General features: G+C 37.1%; 2 protein-coding genes and 1 long non-coding RNA gene across 3 annotated transcripts; 1 reads left to right on the forward strand and 2 right to left on the reverse strand.

Annotated features, from left to right (window-relative positions):
* Positions 1-665: 665 nt before the first annotated feature.
* Positions 666-7,305, forward strand: LOC5513009 (vesicle transport through interaction with t-SNAREs homolog 1B). Its single transcript, XM_001633296.3, has 8 exons — positions 666-877; positions 993-1,051; positions 2,499-2,609; positions 2,825-2,893; positions 3,142-3,235; positions 3,666-3,736; positions 4,024-4,085; positions 4,977-7,305. The coding sequence occupies exons 1-8, from the start codon at positions 772-774 to the stop codon at positions 5,071-5,073; spliced, it is 669 nt and encodes a 222-aa protein (XP_001633346.2). The 5' UTR covers positions 666-771; the 3' UTR covers positions 5,074-7,305.
* Positions 7,306-7,829: 524 nt separating this feature from the next.
* LOC5513046 (tripartite motif-containing protein 67) lies at positions 7,830-17,037 on the reverse strand. The gene is made up of 8 exons (XM_032382475.2): positions 16,055-17,037; positions 14,429-14,524; positions 13,786-14,019; positions 13,241-13,263; positions 12,894-13,027; positions 12,016-12,294; positions 10,455-10,679; positions 7,830-9,771 (listed from the first exon to the last, which is right to left on the reverse strand). Exons 1-8 carry the CDS (start codon positions 16,736-16,738, stop codon positions 9,491-9,493), a joined length of 1,956 nt encoding a protein of 651 aa, XP_032238366.1. The 5' UTR covers positions 16,739-17,037; the 3' UTR covers positions 7,830-9,490.
* Positions 17,038-18,454: 1,417 nt separating this feature from the next.
* LOC125568244 lies at positions 18,455-19,203 on the reverse strand. The gene is made up of 2 exons (XR_007312187.1): positions 19,121-19,203; positions 18,455-18,684 (listed from the first exon to the last, which is right to left on the reverse strand). It is a non-coding gene; the product is annotated as an uncharacterized LOC125568244 (long non-coding RNA).
* Between the last annotated feature and the right edge of the window lie 57 nt (positions 19,204-19,260).

Raw genomic sequence — 19,260 nt, forward strand, 5'->3', positions numbered from 1 at the left:
ATACAAGTGCGTGCTGCGTTGACTTCCCTGCTACGGCAAACTGCTTGGAGTCAAGCTGGTTGTTGATGCATGACAGAGACCTCTTCAGGGTGAACCCCTCCATGTTCTTGAACACTTGATTTGTTAGTGATATGGGCCTGATGTCTATCTCTACAGCTTTCGGGGACATTGCTTTGGTAACGGGGTGACTGCTGCACACTTCAAGGCACTCGGCACAATACCATCCTGCAAGAAGGAATTATAGATGTCAATGACCACAAGAGCGAGTTCGAATGCGAACACCTTTAGAACAATATTAGGTATTCCATCTGGACCAGGACCCTTCCTCACTTTGGTGTTCCTCAGGGCGTCATAAGCTTCGTGATGACACAGAAAGAGCTCTGGGGGAATTTCAAGGCGATCCTCACAATTGTCAACCACGCCAGACGGGGACACGGGGGTAAAATCTGCAGTGAGATCAACCAGGTCCAGGGCCTTATACCTGAGCTGAGCCTGATTGACCTTTGAAAATGTTAAGTTAATCACAGAGTTATTCCTGATAAACATAGTAGAGACAAAGTTTATCGTCGATTTTGGTAGTTTCAATTTTAGTACTCATAACTAAAATATTTAAAGAAATGTATGGGCTTCCTGTGGATGGATATATGCGTGGAGGCTGAGACTCGGTCCAGTCTTCGCTACGTAATCGCGGTTGTATGCATAGACTTCCGTTCCTCGTCAACTCTTCGTACCTTTCATCTTTCTCTCTCGAATGAATCGCTCATAAAATCGATGGCAATGTCTTCAGAAAAGTTCGAAGACCTCGAGGAGGAAGTGAAGGTCCTTTTGGAAGACGTAACACAACGAGTTTACCACCGGATTCCCAAACTATCTGGAGGTTTGTGCAATGGTGTTGATTTGTGAATGAACTAAAAGAAACTCGATTTGTATTTTTTGACTTCTTTGTATTGTGCGAGTTTATTTAACTTATGCTCCTACATATTTCCATATAGAACAACGAAAAGCTGCTGTAAGAGATGTTGAAAAGAAAATCGAAAATGCCTTCATTATTGTAAGTTTAAAACTTTGATGATCAATTTAAAATCACCTTGCCATTAACATTCCCACTTCAGTGAAAGAGAACCTTTTATGCTTAAATTGTCTGAAAGTACCCAAAAGTATAAGGATCTTTAATTGCCAGACTTGAAAAATCAAGGTACGTACTTACACACAGGTTTTTACTGCATTGCCTTGCTTAAGCCATACAAAACCAATAAACTTAACAAATTTGATAGTTTGATTAAATCAAATTCAGTGTTCTGTGAGCTATGAAATTCACATCTTTTTCTACCCAATCAAGAACATTGAACGTTCTATTGTAGACTAATCTGTTTGATTCTGTATAATCTAAACAATTTTTTTTTGTATTAGTATTTAGTGCTCATGCAGGGAGATGCATTATTATTATTATATGGCTACGATAGTACACACGCTCTGATTGGCTAATTAGTAATCATGACATTCCTGTATTGCCCTCTTTTAGGGCATTACGGAATTCTGTATTGCTCTACAAAAAAGTTTTCACAATCTTCTGTTTTTGATTTTTTTTTCACCTTCAAACTGCAAAATGAGCGTCAGCGAACATTCAAGTAGCGAATTCTAACACCCAGAAGAAATAGAAATGGTTGGTTGGTGGGCTGTCTTTTTCCTTATCCGAAGCGGGACATTTTGTGAGCTTTTTTGTGTTGTTTTGTTCAGTTGCACGAATTTAACTAAAAACAAAATCGACCAAAAAAACCAAAGCCACTAAAAAAATGGGAATGGACAAGTACTTTGAGTCAGAGTTTTATTATCCTGTAGAGATTGAAGAGTAAAATTTGGACAAAAAGAAAAACAATAAGATGACGAGCCAGTGAGCGCCACCGATAGCCAAGAAATGTATAGCGGATAAACAAAATGAATAAATAACAAGGGGTGACAAAAGTACTACCTGTTATGTAAATGCATTATTTCCATCAAATCATAAAGCAGCACAAAGCGATTGGCCTTTTCATTTTAATCCAGAAGTTTGTTCTCTACATACCGTGGAGTTTTTTAACTAAACAGTCCATTCATGCCGCGAAGACTGACATCTGAGCTTTCTTTGTTATTGTTTGGATCAACTTCACCTATGATAAAAGCTTCCAAAAGGTGCAAATAAAAAGGAAATAGCCAGAGAAGTTGTCCAATTACTTGTTGTTGAATCTTTTCACTCATTTACATTTTCGTGCGAGTGTTTCTTGTTTTCCCGCCTTTTTGAAACCGATCGATAAACTAATCGATATTCGCTCGAAAGCGAAAGTTGATTTGTTTTCTTGTCATTTAATTTAAATTCGGTCATGCCGGGAAATATCAAACTGAGGCTTTGGCGCATCGACCTCGCAAAGCCTCGGTCGATCTGCCAAAAAATTGTGCTCCCTAAATTTGCTACAATTTAGATCTAGATATAATGTATTCAGATGCCGTGGTGTATCTCTTAGATTGACGAACTGGATGAAGAAGCTAGCGCCGCCCCTGGGGCCTACAGGAACAGCATGATGACACGAGTCAGGACAATAAGAAGGGACTTTGACAAGCTTAAAAAGGACCTGGTTAGTGTGCCGTAAAATTCCTTATCGTATAGAATCATAGTTGCACTTCTTGTGCTGGATTTTAACCATAGCCCCTCCCCTAAAAAAATCTACCTAGACATTATGTGCTGGATTTTATTTCTATGTCATTGTTACAATACCATCATCAAAATGTGATCGTTACTATAACAAAGCGAGGGTTGTTTTTCATTTTGATCATGATTTTGCATTTCCAGGGAACAAAAAGCTCAACTGGGAACCGGGTAACATTTGGAAGAGAAGAATTGTTTGATGCAGATCCTATGGTATGTAATTTAATGTCTACTTAGTAGATAATAATGTTGCTGTATTTTTTTTAATCTTTTTGTTTATAACAAATATAAACATTTAGAGTGTATTCAGTATCCAATTAAGAGAGCCGAGGTTTACACCTCTGTAAAGCTTCATAGGTGACCTAACAGTGCATCAAAATCTGTGGCACGTATCTTTCACACAACTTTCTCATGTCTTTTCATTTTACTAAAATATTAATTTCTGTCCTTGTTATTTTTAGGATGAGAACCGTAGTCGAGTTGCTCAAGGAATTGATAGCCTGAACAAGACTTCTGATAGTATTGCAAGGTCCACTAGAGTTGCTGTTGAGACTGGTATACCCTCAATACTCTTACTCATATTCAAAATCTACTTACTGTATAAATACCACACAAGGACATATATATTTTTTTATTGTTGGTTGTTTGTGACATGTCACTTTGTTGTGTAAGTAGGGTTCTGTTATCTTGGGAGACAATGGCAATGTTAGGTTTTATCCATTTTTTTTAATGTGAAAAGCATGGAGAGCCATAGTTTTCACCCATCACTGGTTGATGGGACTCTGCCTTATTTTTTCTTAGCCTTGTACCCTGGCTATGCAGCTTGTCAGTAAATAAAATCACTTTTGATGTGAACATCGGCAAATGGCCCAGCCTCAACTGAGTTGTCGCTCTTATAAGAAAAGAATGGACATTGTTGCACCATTGTATTTATGTAACGATCTTTTCTGAGGTGAAGTCTTAAAACATAATTGTTTTACCACAGAACAAATTGGTGGGGAAATCATAGATACACTAGGTGACCAAAGAGAATCTCTCCTCAGAGTTCGCGATAGAGTAAGTAACAATTCCTTAATTCATAAATTGCAGCTGCAGTGTATACACTGCTATTGCATCGTCTTGTGTTTCTTGGGCCTTGGTTAACCCTTTTATCTGCCATTAGACTAAAGACAGAGGCTAGTCTAAAGAAGTCCACTGCTTTCATCAGAAACCATGGTGTTTCCATTTTATAGAATCCCGCCCCATTGGACTTTTTTGGTTTCAAAATGAACTGAATGTGAAACCAATAGCATATAACCACTTTTTATAATTTACCCTTAACTTGTGACGTTTATTCATTGCAGTTGAAAGACACTCATTCAGATTTGGGAAGAAGCAGACGGATACTCAACATCATGGCCATAAGGTTAGCTCATTTTTTACTAAGTACAGGGCTTACAGGGCTTGTGTGGAAGCGCATAATTTGGCTTTCTCTGCTTAATCTGCGTAATCCACAAATTTCCGCGTAATCCTGCGTAATTTGGCTAAATTTTGAAAAACAAAACATTTAAGTGCACAGCTGCTGTGTTCTTTTAGGGTTCTTATCTCTATTTCTCGTAAAAAATAGATATTCTTCGTAAGAGTGCGATATTTCGAACTGAGTTTCGAAAACAAATAAAATGACTAGGTGTTCTTTGCTAAACCGTGAAGGCCTAGGACTAATAATAAAATACCTTTTTTAATTGGCTGGTGGCTAGGTGCCAATGAAAACTCGCCTAAGATATTTTTGTGCAAAAAATTAACCTTTTCAAGTTATTTCGTGCTTTCCTTTGGTACAAAATGTAGTTTGGACGTAACAGTTGATATTCCGTGTAATATAGCGCTTAATTCAGAAAAGAATCCCGCAAAATTTTGATTTTTAAAGAAAAATGTATTGCAAAATCACGCGTAATTTAGTGCGTGATGATTGATTTTCCATGTAATTTAGCGCGTAATTTAGCAAAGAATCACGCATAATTTTGAGTTTTTTTCCACGTAATCCCAGAAGCCCTGTAAGTTGGTTTGGAATTGAAAAGGTTGATTTTAAAACTGTTTAGCTTCTTTTACCAAGACCGATTCCTATAATATAAAACATAAAACACATGCAACAAGTAACTTAGAATTTATTCCCTCAAACTTGGATCAGTATTTTTGTATTTTATAATTTGACTGACATTTTTTTAAATGTCACACTTTTTGATCCAACTCTCTTCAATTAATGCAGACATCCATTAATAAGTTAACCATCTGACTCAAAGTGCTTTAACCTTACTTTCAGAGTCGCAACCAACAAAATTATTCTTCTCTGCATAATAATAGTTGAGCTAGCAATTCTTGGGGGAGTAGTATACATTAAGTTTTTTAGGAAAAAGTGACAGAGAAACTGCAGAAATCATGTATTAAAATATTGATAACCAAGTGTAGGGAGAGAATAACATAACAATGTTGCAATGAAAAAAAAATCAGAAATGTCTCTACATAGATCTTGCATCCTTGGAAATACAGGTCGTCAAGGTGACATGCGTGAGTAAGAGGCGGAACAATGCCACTGCTCCTTTCCCTCTCCTCCCATGTCGCTCTTGCGTCTCGTTATACTGACCATGACACCCAGGGTACCCGAGGAAGTAGATCTTGTAACCAATTTGTTGTCCTGCTTTATTTACATAAAATCCCCCACTGCATGAGCTAAATGTTGCATCACATGTTAGCAGGATTCCCTGTTCGCAGGATTCCCTGTTTTTGGTTAAGGTTACGGGGTGCTTTGAAGTGAAAATTCTATCGAAAAAAAATATTTTTGCATCTTTAAATTCCCTACTACATTACCTTTATTATAGCAAAGAAAAATGTTTGCATTTTTATCATCTTCTCGAGATAATAAGAAAAACCGAATTTTTCTTGAAGACTTTGTGTAAGCATCAAGGTGTTTTAATCGTTTAATCCTCTTTTCAATTACTGGAGCCCAGTACAGTGTTTCCTACATCTGGGACCTCAGGTTATAGTTAATTAGCATACTGTTTTTACCCGGAAGGCGAGACTTCAAAAGTCTCAAAATCAGTCCCTTCGTCCTTTATCAGTCCCTTCGTCCTAAATTATATTTAATCGATGGATAAACAAATGAGGTGGAAGTCTGCAAGAGGTCGCCTCAAGCATAAAACAAAGGGGAAGATTTCTATACTGTATAAAAGATCTTGCTAAAAGCAAAAGGGATACTCTTCAAGGCTTTCCTTGTCTTACATGTAGTTTGTCCCTACAACCCGCTTAAAGGTTATCAGCAAAGAATGCATCTTCATATCCAAAATCAATACATTGAGATGAAGTGTTGAGTTACGGCACCATATATGGTGTTTGACATAAGCCATAAAAAGTAAAGATCTGCCATATAGTTTAGACACATTAAAAATTTTAAGGGATGTCATTTGCTGAAAACAAGCACGTGATTAAAACCCTTTAAAAAATCAACCATTTCATAGAACTACAAAACAAATAGGATTATCGTATTTCCCATTTATCAAGCTTTACAATGACATGAGCATATTTGATTAAATCCGACACGAGGCGTATCAACATTTTTCCTCAACACTTTGGGTTTTTCAGCGTCCTGCGGGCTTAAGGCACCCCGTAACCTTAGCCCCCCCCCCAAAAAAAAAAACCCTCATTTGGACAAGAAATGCTAAATGATCAAAATGCACAAACCTCAGTTTTATACATCAAACATCCCTTATCTAACAATTGTTGTAGCCAAAATATTTTAGAGAGTTCAAGTATTTACCTTTTCACATTATAATGAAAATACTTTCTCTGAAAAACAAAAACGCAATAATTGTGTTCATTAAATTCAAAGGTTTAGGTAAGTTATAATAAAAGAAAATCAAACCTGGGTATCAGATGGAACCTGATCGTTCGTTTCAAAAGGGAGAGGAAGTGAAACAATTGATCACGTGCCATCTGATAAATCAGACTGAGGGAGGGGTCAAACTTTTTTTTGTTGAGGGTGTGGAATAACCGGCTGCTGATACTGTCATATTTTCTGGTTGAAATACTAGTTATTTATCATTCCTGGGTTTAGAAACATCAACAAGATTTTCTTAAGTGTTTTTTTTTTTTTTAAGATTTAGAAGACTTTCTGATAGAATGGGTAAATAGATTTGTTTTAAGACAATCATACTTGCCAACCTTAAAAGCTGATAAACCAAGAGATTGTGTTTCAAATACAAGATCTCTATAAGAAATAATTAACAAATTTTCACAGGGAGATAATGTATTGGAAGTTTCGATTTTTTTGCCTGGAGATGAAGGCTTAAAACCTGGAGTCTCCAGCGAAATCCGGGAGAGTTGGCAGGTATGAGACAACATATTATGTTGAAAATCTGGGTGATTTTGACCCAAATAAGGGGAACTTCTTTGAGCTCTAGTAGGATTGACCCCCTTTAGGGCATACCTATAATTGATGCAAAATTGTTGTACAGACATAGCAACATCAACTCACAAATTTATACTTTCATTTAATTTGTAAATAATGGATAATCACCCCAAGTAGATCATTTTGTCGGACATTGGTTTGTCAAACACTAATCCAAATGAATTAAAATGTGCTGATACACAGTAAATAGAGCTTTTTAATGCCAAGTATACTTGTAGTTTCATTTGCTTTTTCTTCTGGCCTCCATTACAGTAAAGCAATGTGTCTCCTCAACAAACACCCAACTCTGCGCTTACAAAAACAATTTTTCTGGTTGGATAGAAAATACTTTTTAGAAATAAGCATCTTTCCTCCCCTTCCCCTGGCTAAGGTGACATCAAACCAAATGTGCTATGCACAGCCATGTCTACATCTTTTCTAACCTGCAGTGCTTCATGGGTAATGTATAAATAGCTGAATTCAACTTGTGCATAAAGAACATTGCTAAAGCTTTTGAAGCCTGGATTTTTTTCTTCTTCTTTGTTTGATACCCATGAGCCACTTCGGATTCTTGTGTTCAAATTTATTTTAAATAGGTTTTATTTATTTTTAAATCATGCTATATGCATTGTTTTCTTGAACCTTTCATTTTTTTTTTGGGGGGGGGTTCTATAAAATATTATTTAATATTAAATGTTGGTTAATTAGATAGAATGACATTCTTTTGACAACTTGTTTTTCAACTTGATTTATTATTCAGATATTTATTGAGCAACATAAACACAGTACACTTTAAGACTGCTGATAACGTTTTTATTGACACTTGGGGCTCATGGGCAGCCCACATCTTGGAGCTCCTATATTAGGCATTTTTAAACTTTTAAACTCTATTTTAGCAATCAATCATCAACCATCTTACCATTACACTTTGCTTTAATGTCCATTTTCCAGTAATTACACTGGTCAACACTGCGACTATTATGTCTTTTTGCACATTTTTATTCTAATTGAAGTAAGTGGCAAAATTCACCTGCAGATTATGTTGTGCATTGTACTGACTGAGGAAGAAGCAATGCAAAGCATTCATGAAAGGTTAAGTGAGCCCATTTGGATTTCCATTTTATTAAAACACCCAAAGGATGGACTTGACAGGGTTGGAATAATTGTGATAATAAAAACCAACAGCATCAGATTTGAAATATAGTCATCCAATGAAGAGTTTCATAATTTGCCCTAGAGAAGAAGCTATTCCATCTTGTATTTAAATCCCCATATGATGTCAAAAAAATATATACAAAAATTGGATAGGGCATTTAAATGAATCATCACAGCCACTGTTTGTATTCTATCAAAAGTACAAAATCAATTACTAAAAAAATAAAAAGCAACTAGGAAAATAATTTTTTAAAGGATATTAAAATCCATCTAATCTCTAATAAGTGTTTGGAATGACCTGCATTAAATTGATAACTTATCAAATATATACAAACAACTGAAACCATTACTACCAAGAAATAACCAAAAACAAGCAATGCATGGAAGGGTATTGTGTAACTCTACTATTCAGCTCTCGTCAAAAATAAACAAAGTGAACTACTCTTAATGTTCTTAGTACAGTAATAAATTTTACAGGAATTTCTTCATAGAGCTCTTATATATTTTGTCTTTATATTATTTATGGGCTTATCTTTTTTTAATTCAAATGAGCAATATACTATGGCTTGGCAGTCTGTAATTTCTAAAACCAGTTATATTTGCACAGCAATTTTAAGTTCAAATCTTTGTTGGTGTAATTATTTAGTGGCCCTGAGTCCAGGCTGATTCTACACTAGCTTTGAATCAGCTCAGCTTGATTCTAAACTAGTTTCTGAATTAGCTCAGCTTGGTTCTAAACTAGTTTCTGAATTAGCTCAGCTTGATTCTAAACTAGTTTCTGAATTAACTCAGCTTGATTCTAAACTAGTTCCTGAATTAGCTCAGCTTGATTCTAAACTAGTTTCTGAATTAGCTCAGCTTGATTCTAAACTAGTTTCTGAATTAGCTCAGTTCAATTCTTAACTAGTTCCTGAATAAGCTCAGCTCAATTCTAAACTAGTTCCTGAATTAGCTCAGCTCGATTCTAAACTAGTTCCTGAATTAGCTCAGCTTGGTTCTAAACTAGTTTCTGAATTAGCTCAGTTCAATTCTTAACTAGTTCCTGAATTAGCTCAGCTTGATTCTACACTAGTTCTTAAGTTAGCTCAGCTCGATTCTAAACTAGTTCCTGAATTAGCTCAGCTCGATTCTAAACTAGTTCCTGAATTAGCTCAGCTCAATTCTAAACTAGTTCCTGAAAAAGCTTAGCTTGACTCTTAACTGGTTCTTGTATTAGTTAGCATAACTGATCTCAGACATCATTGATCTGGTGGTTCTAAGCCAGTATGCAGCGTAATCTGAACATTACGGTTCAAACTGAAGGCAGGATATAAAGCTCCGCTTATGCTTGGTAAACGAATTGCTCCTCTTCTCTGGTCATTCAGATAAAATGACACTTTAAGGTTTGAAATATCAAGGAGGATTCCAATACAAGAGCCAACTTCTATGCCTCCATCTCTCCGGTTGGAGTGTTCATTGTTGTGCCGAAACCAGCTGCGGCTGCTGTCAATGTACATACACCAGGCTTTATCATCCTTCCCTGGTGAAACAAACACAATCAATTGGTGGTTAAGAGATGTATTATCCCGCTAGCATTACATCTTCCCCTGTTTGATGCACTTCAGAAAGACTTGTAATCTTATCGATCCCAAGGTTGCATTGCCTTTGTTTGAGCCAATCACTGTTCTGGTAAGGATTTGACTGTGAAATGTAGGCTGTTATTTTACTTGATCCTGACCGAGATTAGAACCACACTACACTAAGGTTTGTTATATTTTTATAGTTCCCTAATAAACGGCTTTCTCCTTAAGCCCCCCCTCCCCCTTTGGACCATCCAAATTTTCAGAGTGTGTGAAGTGTCAAGAATACCGTAAATGATCTAAAAAACGCCCTGGGCGTTTCATTTACAGTATACTTGATTTTTTACACACTCTGAAAATCTTTAATTTTCCTTTTCCCCTTCCCCCCTATTTTGGCATGGGTTCGTGGCAAGCAATATTTTTCGGTAATATGTGCCGCTAATAACTGGTGCTGTTAGTTGTTATGGCATGGCCTGTTTGTGTACAGTTAATGAGACATTTACCAAGTAACAGATTCCAAAAGGAACGCAAAATCAACTTCATATAAAACCATCAAAACTTTTGAAACACTTCGAATGACTTTGTTTACATAATTTAAAGGAGACTAGGCAAGGGCCATCGGGCTAACATTAAATCAACTTACCCAGAATGGAATCCTTAATGGTATCAATGAAAGCCACACCCATAGCAGGGTCTGGATTTCCGTCATAGCGGTCAATCGTGACTTCCCAATAGTGGCATCCCTTAGAGAATCCAGCACCTCCGAGCACCACGCGGTCATCAAAACTAGTGCAAGTGGCCGTGTTGTTATCATTGCTTAAAATAATATCTGGGTGAGCAGTCTCCAGGTCCAGTGAAAACCAGGCAACTATGGGAGAAATAATAATAACCATGAAGGCAATAATTTACATACCTCTTGCCCCACACACATTCAGGTGATGAAAACCTGGTTGTCTAATATTAGGGGTAGCGATGGGTAAATCCGAGACTTGCCGAGGCGTCGAGAACCGCATTTCAGAATCCAATCCAAGACTTGTCAAATTTCAGAATCCGAGTCCGAGCTTTTTGGACCAAGCCCAAGCTTTTTTTATCGAGCGATAACTTGCTCTACTGGTATGAACATCAGTTGAAAAAAGAATAAATAGAGTTACCATATATTCTTCCTACACTACAAAAAAGAATTGGAAACCTGTGTCATGGTAACAACATAAAACAGAGCGTATTTACAAAAATTCGGGACCTTACGAACATGTTTAAGAGTTTAATATCATATAAAGATTTTATTTTTTTAATCATTATCTAGTGTGACAGGCGCAGTCATTTCTGATTTTGTTTGTTTGATTATTTTGTTTTAAATTTGCCACCCAGAAAGGTCACGGGATCTCTTAGCACAAGTCCACTATTGTGAAGCCTTATTGTGACATGTCCAAATACAAAGCCTAATTGTGACATGTCCGAATACAAAGCCTAATTGTGACATGTCCAAATACAAAGCCTAATTGTGACATGTCCAAATACAAAGCCTAATTGTGACATGTCCAAATACAAAGCCTAATTGTGACATGTCCGAATACAAAGCCTAATTGTGACATGTCCAAATACAAAGCCTAATTGTGACATGTCCGAATACAAAGCCTAATTGTGACATGTCCAAATACAAAGCCTAATTGTGACATGTCTGAATACAAAGCCTAATTGTGACATGTCCAAATACAAAGCCTAACTGTGACATGTCCAAATACAAAGCCTAATTGTGACATGTCCAAATACAAAGCCTAATTGTGACATGTCCAAATACAAAGCCTAATTGTGACATGTCCAAATACAAAGCCTAATTGTGACATGTCCAAATACAAAGCCTAATTGTGACATGTCCAAATACAAAGCCTTATTGTGACATGTCCAAATACAAAGCCTAATTGTGACCTGTCCAAATACAAAGCCTAATTGTGATATGTCAAAACCTAAAGCCTAATTGTCCAAATGGGTTATGAAAGAGTACGCCCATGATCACCAAAAAAAAAAACTATTGTCACTGTGTTAGAACCCTTAGAGTGGGATGCATGTGTTCTTACATTGAGTTAAAACTACTCCCCCTGTCCTGAGTCAAGAAGTTGTCAGATAGAGAGACTGGTGCACAATAATACCCTGAAACTGCCACACACCCCATCCCCCCCAAGGACCTGACAAGATCTAATACTCACTGTCAGATGTCGTCAGATAGACCTCATCACTGGGTCCACCCTCCCCTGACTTGTTGATGCCTTTGACACGTGCCCTATATGTAGAGTCAAACTGCAGACCCTGTACTGTACACTCCAAACTGTTCCCTCTGTACACTTCAACAAAGCTGCCCCCATTGCCATCATCAATCTCCACTAAGTAGCTTTCGATGCAACTCTGCTTGCGCGGCATCCAGCAAAGGGTGATAGTGTTGTTGGTCACGCTGCACTGGTCCGGGATAATGTCTGGGGCATCAGGGGCTGCAAAGACATTGAGCACATTGGGTTGATTTATCAAGGAACTCAATTGGAAAATTAGTGAAGAACTTTAACAGGAAAACAATACTAGAGTGGAGAGAATGGGCGATGAGTGGGGAATTGGAGTAAAGAAAAAAAGGACAAGTTAAATGGCCAGGAGAGAAGCCAAGGGAATAGAATGGATGAAATTGGAGAGAAGCAAAGGACCATCAAACAGAACTTGTGTAAATGGGATGGATTGGGACCTAAATAACATTTTATGTTCTTATAAATCCCATTAGGTGTTTAAGAAAAAATATTTGCAATTAACACAGTATGTGCAAGTGTCCCTTATAAAGTTAGCTCACTGCAAAACAGGCTCTCGAAAAGCGCCCCAGAAAAGCTCCAGGAAAAGATATTCTATCGTTCAAAGAGCTCTGCCAAAAATTGTGAGATTGAGCTCGAAAATCTGCTTTTCACCTACATTTTTCGTGCAACTAAGCTTGGCTATTTTAGCTCAGCTAACCAAGCTCAGCTTCTCCGTCTTTCACACAACTAAGCACCTGTTGAACAGGCTATTATAAAGTGTGTGAGTCCAATTTGGGTGAATCCTTCTGTTTTACCTTTTAATTCCACAAAGTGCAGCTCATGCAGTGCCTGAGCTGTAGCTGAGGTATCCAGCGTTAAGTCCAGCTCAACACTTGGAGGCTCTGAAGGAATTCCTGTCTCATTTAGTTGTGTGCACAGGGATGAAATCCTATAAACAATTTAACAGCCAGCAATCTTTCTTAAAATTATGGTGAAGAAAATAATTCTATATAAAGCATAGGGTACCATGATACAACAGTGGGTTCCAAAACCCAAGAAATGCCCTCTGTTACAATGGAAGAAATGCTAGCAAGAGATGTTGCTTGAATAAAGACACTTGCAATCTGATTTTATTTTACAAAAATTCATATAGTTACTATACCTTGAATTTAGGGCATTCCCAACCTAAAAAAGAAACAGAGTAGTTAAGGCTATAGAGCCATAATAGGGGAATACACTAGAACATCCATAACTTAAACCAAGCCTTGAATGAAGTGGAGATCCTCAAGGTCCCAATTTATAATAATGTATTAAAATATGTTGCAAAATTATTTATAGGCTAAGGACAGTGATGTCCAAAAAAAAAAATTTATAAGGAAATGACCAGAAGGGGTGGCTGGCACCCCCTGTTTCCTTAATGTCTCTGTATCATCCCCCCTCCCCCCAGGATTTCTAGGCCGTTATATGCCCCTGAGACTACTGTAGCACTTGCACTCTTATGTCAAAAAGGAAATTGAGTGATACACTACATCCTACAGTACATATAGAGACAAATCTTTCCTAAAAATAAATATATTTACCCTGTTAGGACAGTTTTTATATACCATTTTTATATAGGAATGGTATAAATGCTAACCAATCAGGCAGTATGTGAATATAGGGGGGTACCCCTGTTCCACAGATTTCATGGCTGATTATGGTTCTCACCAGCAGGAATGATGCAGGGTCAGTTTCCTTCAGGGCCTCTCGTGAGTAGCCCAGCAAACCAACTGTATCTTTAAGTGTGTGCTCATACTCAGTTATCTGCTGCTTCACATTTTCAACCTTAGTTTGCATTTCCTTGTTTATGGCATTAATGAGTTCCATTTTTCTGTTCTCAATAAACTGTATCAGTCCATCGCACTGTGCTACCACACTTGCCTCAAAGTCAAGACCATTTTCCTGTGATCAAAAAAAAATTTCTGATAACTGTCTCTTAAACATTGTATCCAGTTAAGACTATGACAAGAGTATAACTCAGCCCCCCCCCCCTGCATTCTTGTGACTCTCTCTAGAGTCTAATGTATGTACAAAGCTAAAATATATACATTTCTAAAAAAATAAAAATGAAATAATTTCTGCTGCCACCATAGACTATTCTTATCATCCTAAAATCCACTAAATACACAGTTCTTTTTATAAGGCAGCCTATTAACAGGTCAATTTTTATGATTCGCAGCTGCTAGTACATTATACCAAGATAGACTTTTAGATGGATTAGATACCATCACAACTGTAAATGAAGAAATACAGGACGCCTAAAGGCGACTTCTCATTATGCTATAAACTAAAAATGTGTTACGATTGATACCTGGATAACAGAACAGCTCTCTTGTAACTGGTTGATGTAATTCTGGAGGTGGTTTCTGTTCTCTTCTAATAAATTAAGGTTATTACCAAGTTCACTCTGAAAGCAAAAATTGCACCTTTTTATAATGAGTTATTCCAAATGGTTTACCCTGTAATGAGAAAGTTTTAATAGTTAATGAAGCTAGTAAAGGTCTTCAGAAATCATACATTTGGAGCAAACTCTGTTTATTAGGAGTTTTTAATCTCCAAATACTGTTATAAAGCCATTAACAATGTTTCGTGAGATCTAATAATGCCGACCTCATGGGGTTTAATCTGATATGGTAAATGTGTAAAGATGTACATTCATTTAAGTAGTCCTTTAATGAGTTACTTCGACCTAGTATAATCAAAAGTGTTATCCAAACATTGCACATTTCAGTGCTAACAATTTGAATAACTTCTAATTTATCAGATGCAACTGTGAAAAATCTAAGAATGCTTAGATAATAAATGGTGTGATGGTGTTTCTATGGAAGACAGGTTTTAAGCTCAGACAGTGGAGCTGTAGTCATGTGTGACATTTGATATAATGGTGTTAGGTCCATTAACCAGAGTGCTTATAAGGGCTGTCTAGTAGTAGACAGATTATCTGCTATTTACTTAGATGAAATATTTAAATATTGAGCTTAAAAACTAAAAATGAAATATGAACAGTACCGAAATCAATCTCTCCTGAATGTTTGTTTTTATATAGCTCAAATTTTTATATATTTTTTCTTTTAATCTTTCTTTTCAATTTTCATTTTGAAATTGATTTGACTGATAACTGTAATAATGGTTTTAAGACACACAGAAAGTCACAAATTGAGTAAATGCAAAACCAATAAATGCCTAAGCTCAATATACTAGAAATAATTATCGGTCAAGGGTATATGAATAAAGTAATCATTATAACAATGAAATTCTCCCGCGATTCGTTGGGGAGGTTTCTTAAAACCGAAGTAAACAAGGGTTTATTAATATTTCTAAATCCTGCCTTGAGATAGCGAGAAAGGATCACTAAAAATTTTATTGGCTGCGGCTTTTTCAATACCAAGTGTCTGTGAAATCATCGGTATATTCCTACCATAAAATTTAAAAAAAAGACATATTCCTTTGGAACATTTTAGCAGGTGAACATGCTATGTTGTGAAATATTATTTGCGGACAATTCTGCTTAGAAGAATATTAAAATTTTGCAAGAAAGAAAATTAACACTTTTAGGCCTCCTTGTTTTCCCCTGAAGGCGATTTCTCAGTCTTCAGCGGCGGAACATCTATTGATATTTTAATCTTCGCTTGGGGTATTTTAGAATTTTTGTTCTAAGTTTATTATAATAACGTCAAGAATAATGTTAACGAACCATTTCAAATCAAATATAGCTATGGCGACGTAATTCTTAAGAAATAATTTAGCGCTTCGTTTTATTTTTTGAAATCTATACTTTATGGGATGAAAGAGATCAACAGGAAATGTGAGAATCAATTTAGCTCAAGTGAAAAAAATTGCATTTTATTTAGTCTGTAGATATGTGTCCAAAATGTAAGTATTCCCCATGAAAAATAATATATACATCAAGCAGGATTGTGTTCATTTTTTTTTTCACCTTTTGCTCCTTGAACATTGCTCCTAATGCCTTTACTTCATGCCCCTTGTGTTGCCCCCTTTCGATGCACACATAACATACTGGGATGCGACAAACCACACAGTACATACTGTTATGTTCCTCCAGATGATCCTTGCATTTAACCAATGAAGATTTCACCGACGAGGCTTTCGAACTCGCCGGGTGAATCAGATTATGTTTCGCTAGCGGACCGCGACTAGGATGACACGTTTTACAGCATTCCTCGCAATAAGAAACCTCGCATTGCTCACACATAACAGTCGCCGGGGCTGGCTGGCTGCCCTCACACAATTGACAGTAAACATTTCCATTAGATTTGGCGTAATGACGATTTACAATATTCTCCAAAAGCTTATTTCGTGGAAATCCGTTGACGCCCCGGCCGTCGAGAGGAAAAATCTTCCTACAAATAGGGCACTTGAGGCATGGGAAGTTGCCTATGGCTTGGTAAAGATGGTTGACTTCATAGACACTAACATAGCCCGAATCGTCGGAAAATGGGTCCGCGACAGGTTCTTTTTCACCGCTTGATACTTGATAATCAGCGCCTGACGTTGTCGTTATTGCTTTAGTACAACTCATACATATACTATGTGAGCATGGCAGCACTACCGGGCAATTGTAAGGTTTATTACAAACCGGGCACTGAAGTTCTTCCTCCATCCCTGCTAAAAAGGTTCTTTTCTCCGAACGTTCGATCGCGCAAGATTCGAATCCTTTGTTTTGCCTCCACCGCGCCAATAATTAGCGCCAAATTAGCACGTGTCTTTGGGTGTTTTATGATTGGCTTATCCCACAAATGCCGGTCTATGATTGGTTCAATAGGATAAGCGTGTGTATATTCAAGTCAATGCCTTTGTACGGCACTTATGAAAATTCCCTTAGATGTTTACTCGAAATTAACAAAAATACATTGAATTAGTAAACAAATCTTGATAATGGAGTAATCGTTTTACAATCAAACCTACATGTCTATCTTTTTACCTCGAGATGAATTCGCCAAGTGCGAGCGCCAGGACCATCAATCAAAATAGCGTGAATCAAAGATAATACAGACCGTGACTTTATTTCAATATGCCGTCCATTTATATGGCCTCGATGTAGCGACTTCGAGACACGCGTAGCGGGGGGTGAATTGATTCAAGTACAAAACAACCCGAAGTGACACGTGCCTCCTATTGTTTCACTAAGTGCTCCGATTTCATGTCCTTTGAAAATCTCTCAATCGTACTTAAATGTTGGCGTTAATTCTATTACGTACAAAAATACTTTGCGTCTTACTTCACGCCAGTTTGCGAGCCAACACGTTTGGGTCTAATATGTGAGAATTTGAGCAAATAGAGGCGCTTGTATGATTTCTTTTAAAATGTTTCGCGAATGCTCATGGTGGTTTTATTATTGATACACGTGCTCTGAAGTCTTTATGTTACAGCATGTTTGATTTATTACATTTTGTACATTCGTGACGTCACGCCGTGAACTGTGTTAACTTACCTTATTAACTTTGTTTTTGCGATGTCAAATTTTCGCGATTTTGAGATGGCGATATTTCGCGACATTTTGTTTTCGCGACGCTTTTTTCGTAAAAACACAGGTCACTTTATTTTCGCGATTTTGGTACAATAAAATCAAGTAAAAACAATTGGAATCAATTTGTGCTTTCATTATCAAAACAGTAACAGCAACATGCGTGGGCTAAATCAAGTTCCACAGAAATCTATGAATAACCTGCTAGACGGCTCTCCGGAGATTCGGGATTCCTTTCCCTCGCCACAGGAATCCCAAATCTCCGGAGAGCCGGCTAGCAGGCTATCTATGCATACAGTTCAGCATTGTCCAACTCAACGGTACAATATGAACAAAATAGACTAGAAGTTCTCATGGAGTGCTCGAGCTCATAGATTGGCTGGTCATTCAATTGCAAGGGTTAAATCTATATTCTTTTAGATTTGTGTTGGGCAGTTTGCACATTTTCCATAAGCCAGATTTATGTAAGACCCCATTTTCTTTGCAGCCACTGTCTTGGCTGATCATTAACCCTTTGTTTCAAGGTTTCTCTGTTTGTTTTATAAGAGAAGTAGAACAAAAACAAATTGTTTGTAGTCTTTATTTTATTAAACAAAAGAAATTATTTTATTAAAGGCATTGTATGTCAAGAAAAGGAAAGGTGAAGTCTGATAACCATAACAAACAATCTGATTAGCTGTGGAGGGGATGTGCAGTCATAGATATTATGGAAAGTAAGTATATTTAAAAAAAGACTGCTTTTCGGTGGTTGAGTGGGAGGGGCACAACCCGTGTGTCCACCCCGAGCTGCATGCCTGTACATACACAGTAAGCTATTTGGGTCTAAGTGGTGGCCATGATAATAGCTACTGAAAAGATTACTGCTCATGTATTAACATATAGTGAACTATACAGAATTTATGATTTCCTGCTTCTCCCTAACAATAGCTTCTGCATGTAAGTACACTGCAGTATTCACTGAAGCCCACTGATTTCTAAAGAATCTCTGTGTCTCCTCTGTGGCTGTGATGTAGCAATCAACTTTTGTTTTATTTCTTGGGCAATAATTTGAAATCATAGTTAAAGTTCTGGACTGGACATTGCTGTGGAAAAATAGACTCAAAATATAAAATACTGCAAACCCAGTATCAAAAAAAAAAAATATGTCTGATATAGAAGTGCCGAGAAGCGGGGCAGTGAAATGACATTATTCGGATTGATTTTTACATTTCCCTTTCTACACAAGTCTCATCAAATAACACAGAGATCTACTGAATGCTTATTATTTACCCGTCATTCTAAGAATTTGGTTGGTTTGTCTTCCCTTTATAAAGTTATTTCGCTCAGTTGTATTTATAAACAAAGCCTTACAGTAAAATCCTCAGGCAATGGGATTTGGGATGTTTGAATATCTTTCGCTTTGCCCTTAGGTGAGGGGCTAGTTTGATTATCCGAGTTCTTTTATTATCAAATGACAAACTTCGAAAGCCATGATAAGCAAACCCCGTAAAACATCCGATCATAAGTCGTCATAATTACCAAATAATTCTTTGATATCTCCATCGTATTCGCGGTATAAATCGAGGCGCTTTCAACCATTATCGGAAACACAAGGCAAGTGCTTCCCTGCTAGCAGAGGCCTCTTTTCTCTGTATTTCGCTGGGCTGGAGTTCGCGAGG

The sequence above is a fragment of the Nematostella vectensis genome, chromosome 7 (genome assembly GCF_932526225.1).
Source record: "Nematostella vectensis chromosome 7, jaNemVect1.1, whole genome shotgun sequence".
Lineage (NCBI taxonomy): Eukaryota > Metazoa > Cnidaria > Anthozoa > Actiniaria > Edwardsiidae > Nematostella > Nematostella vectensis.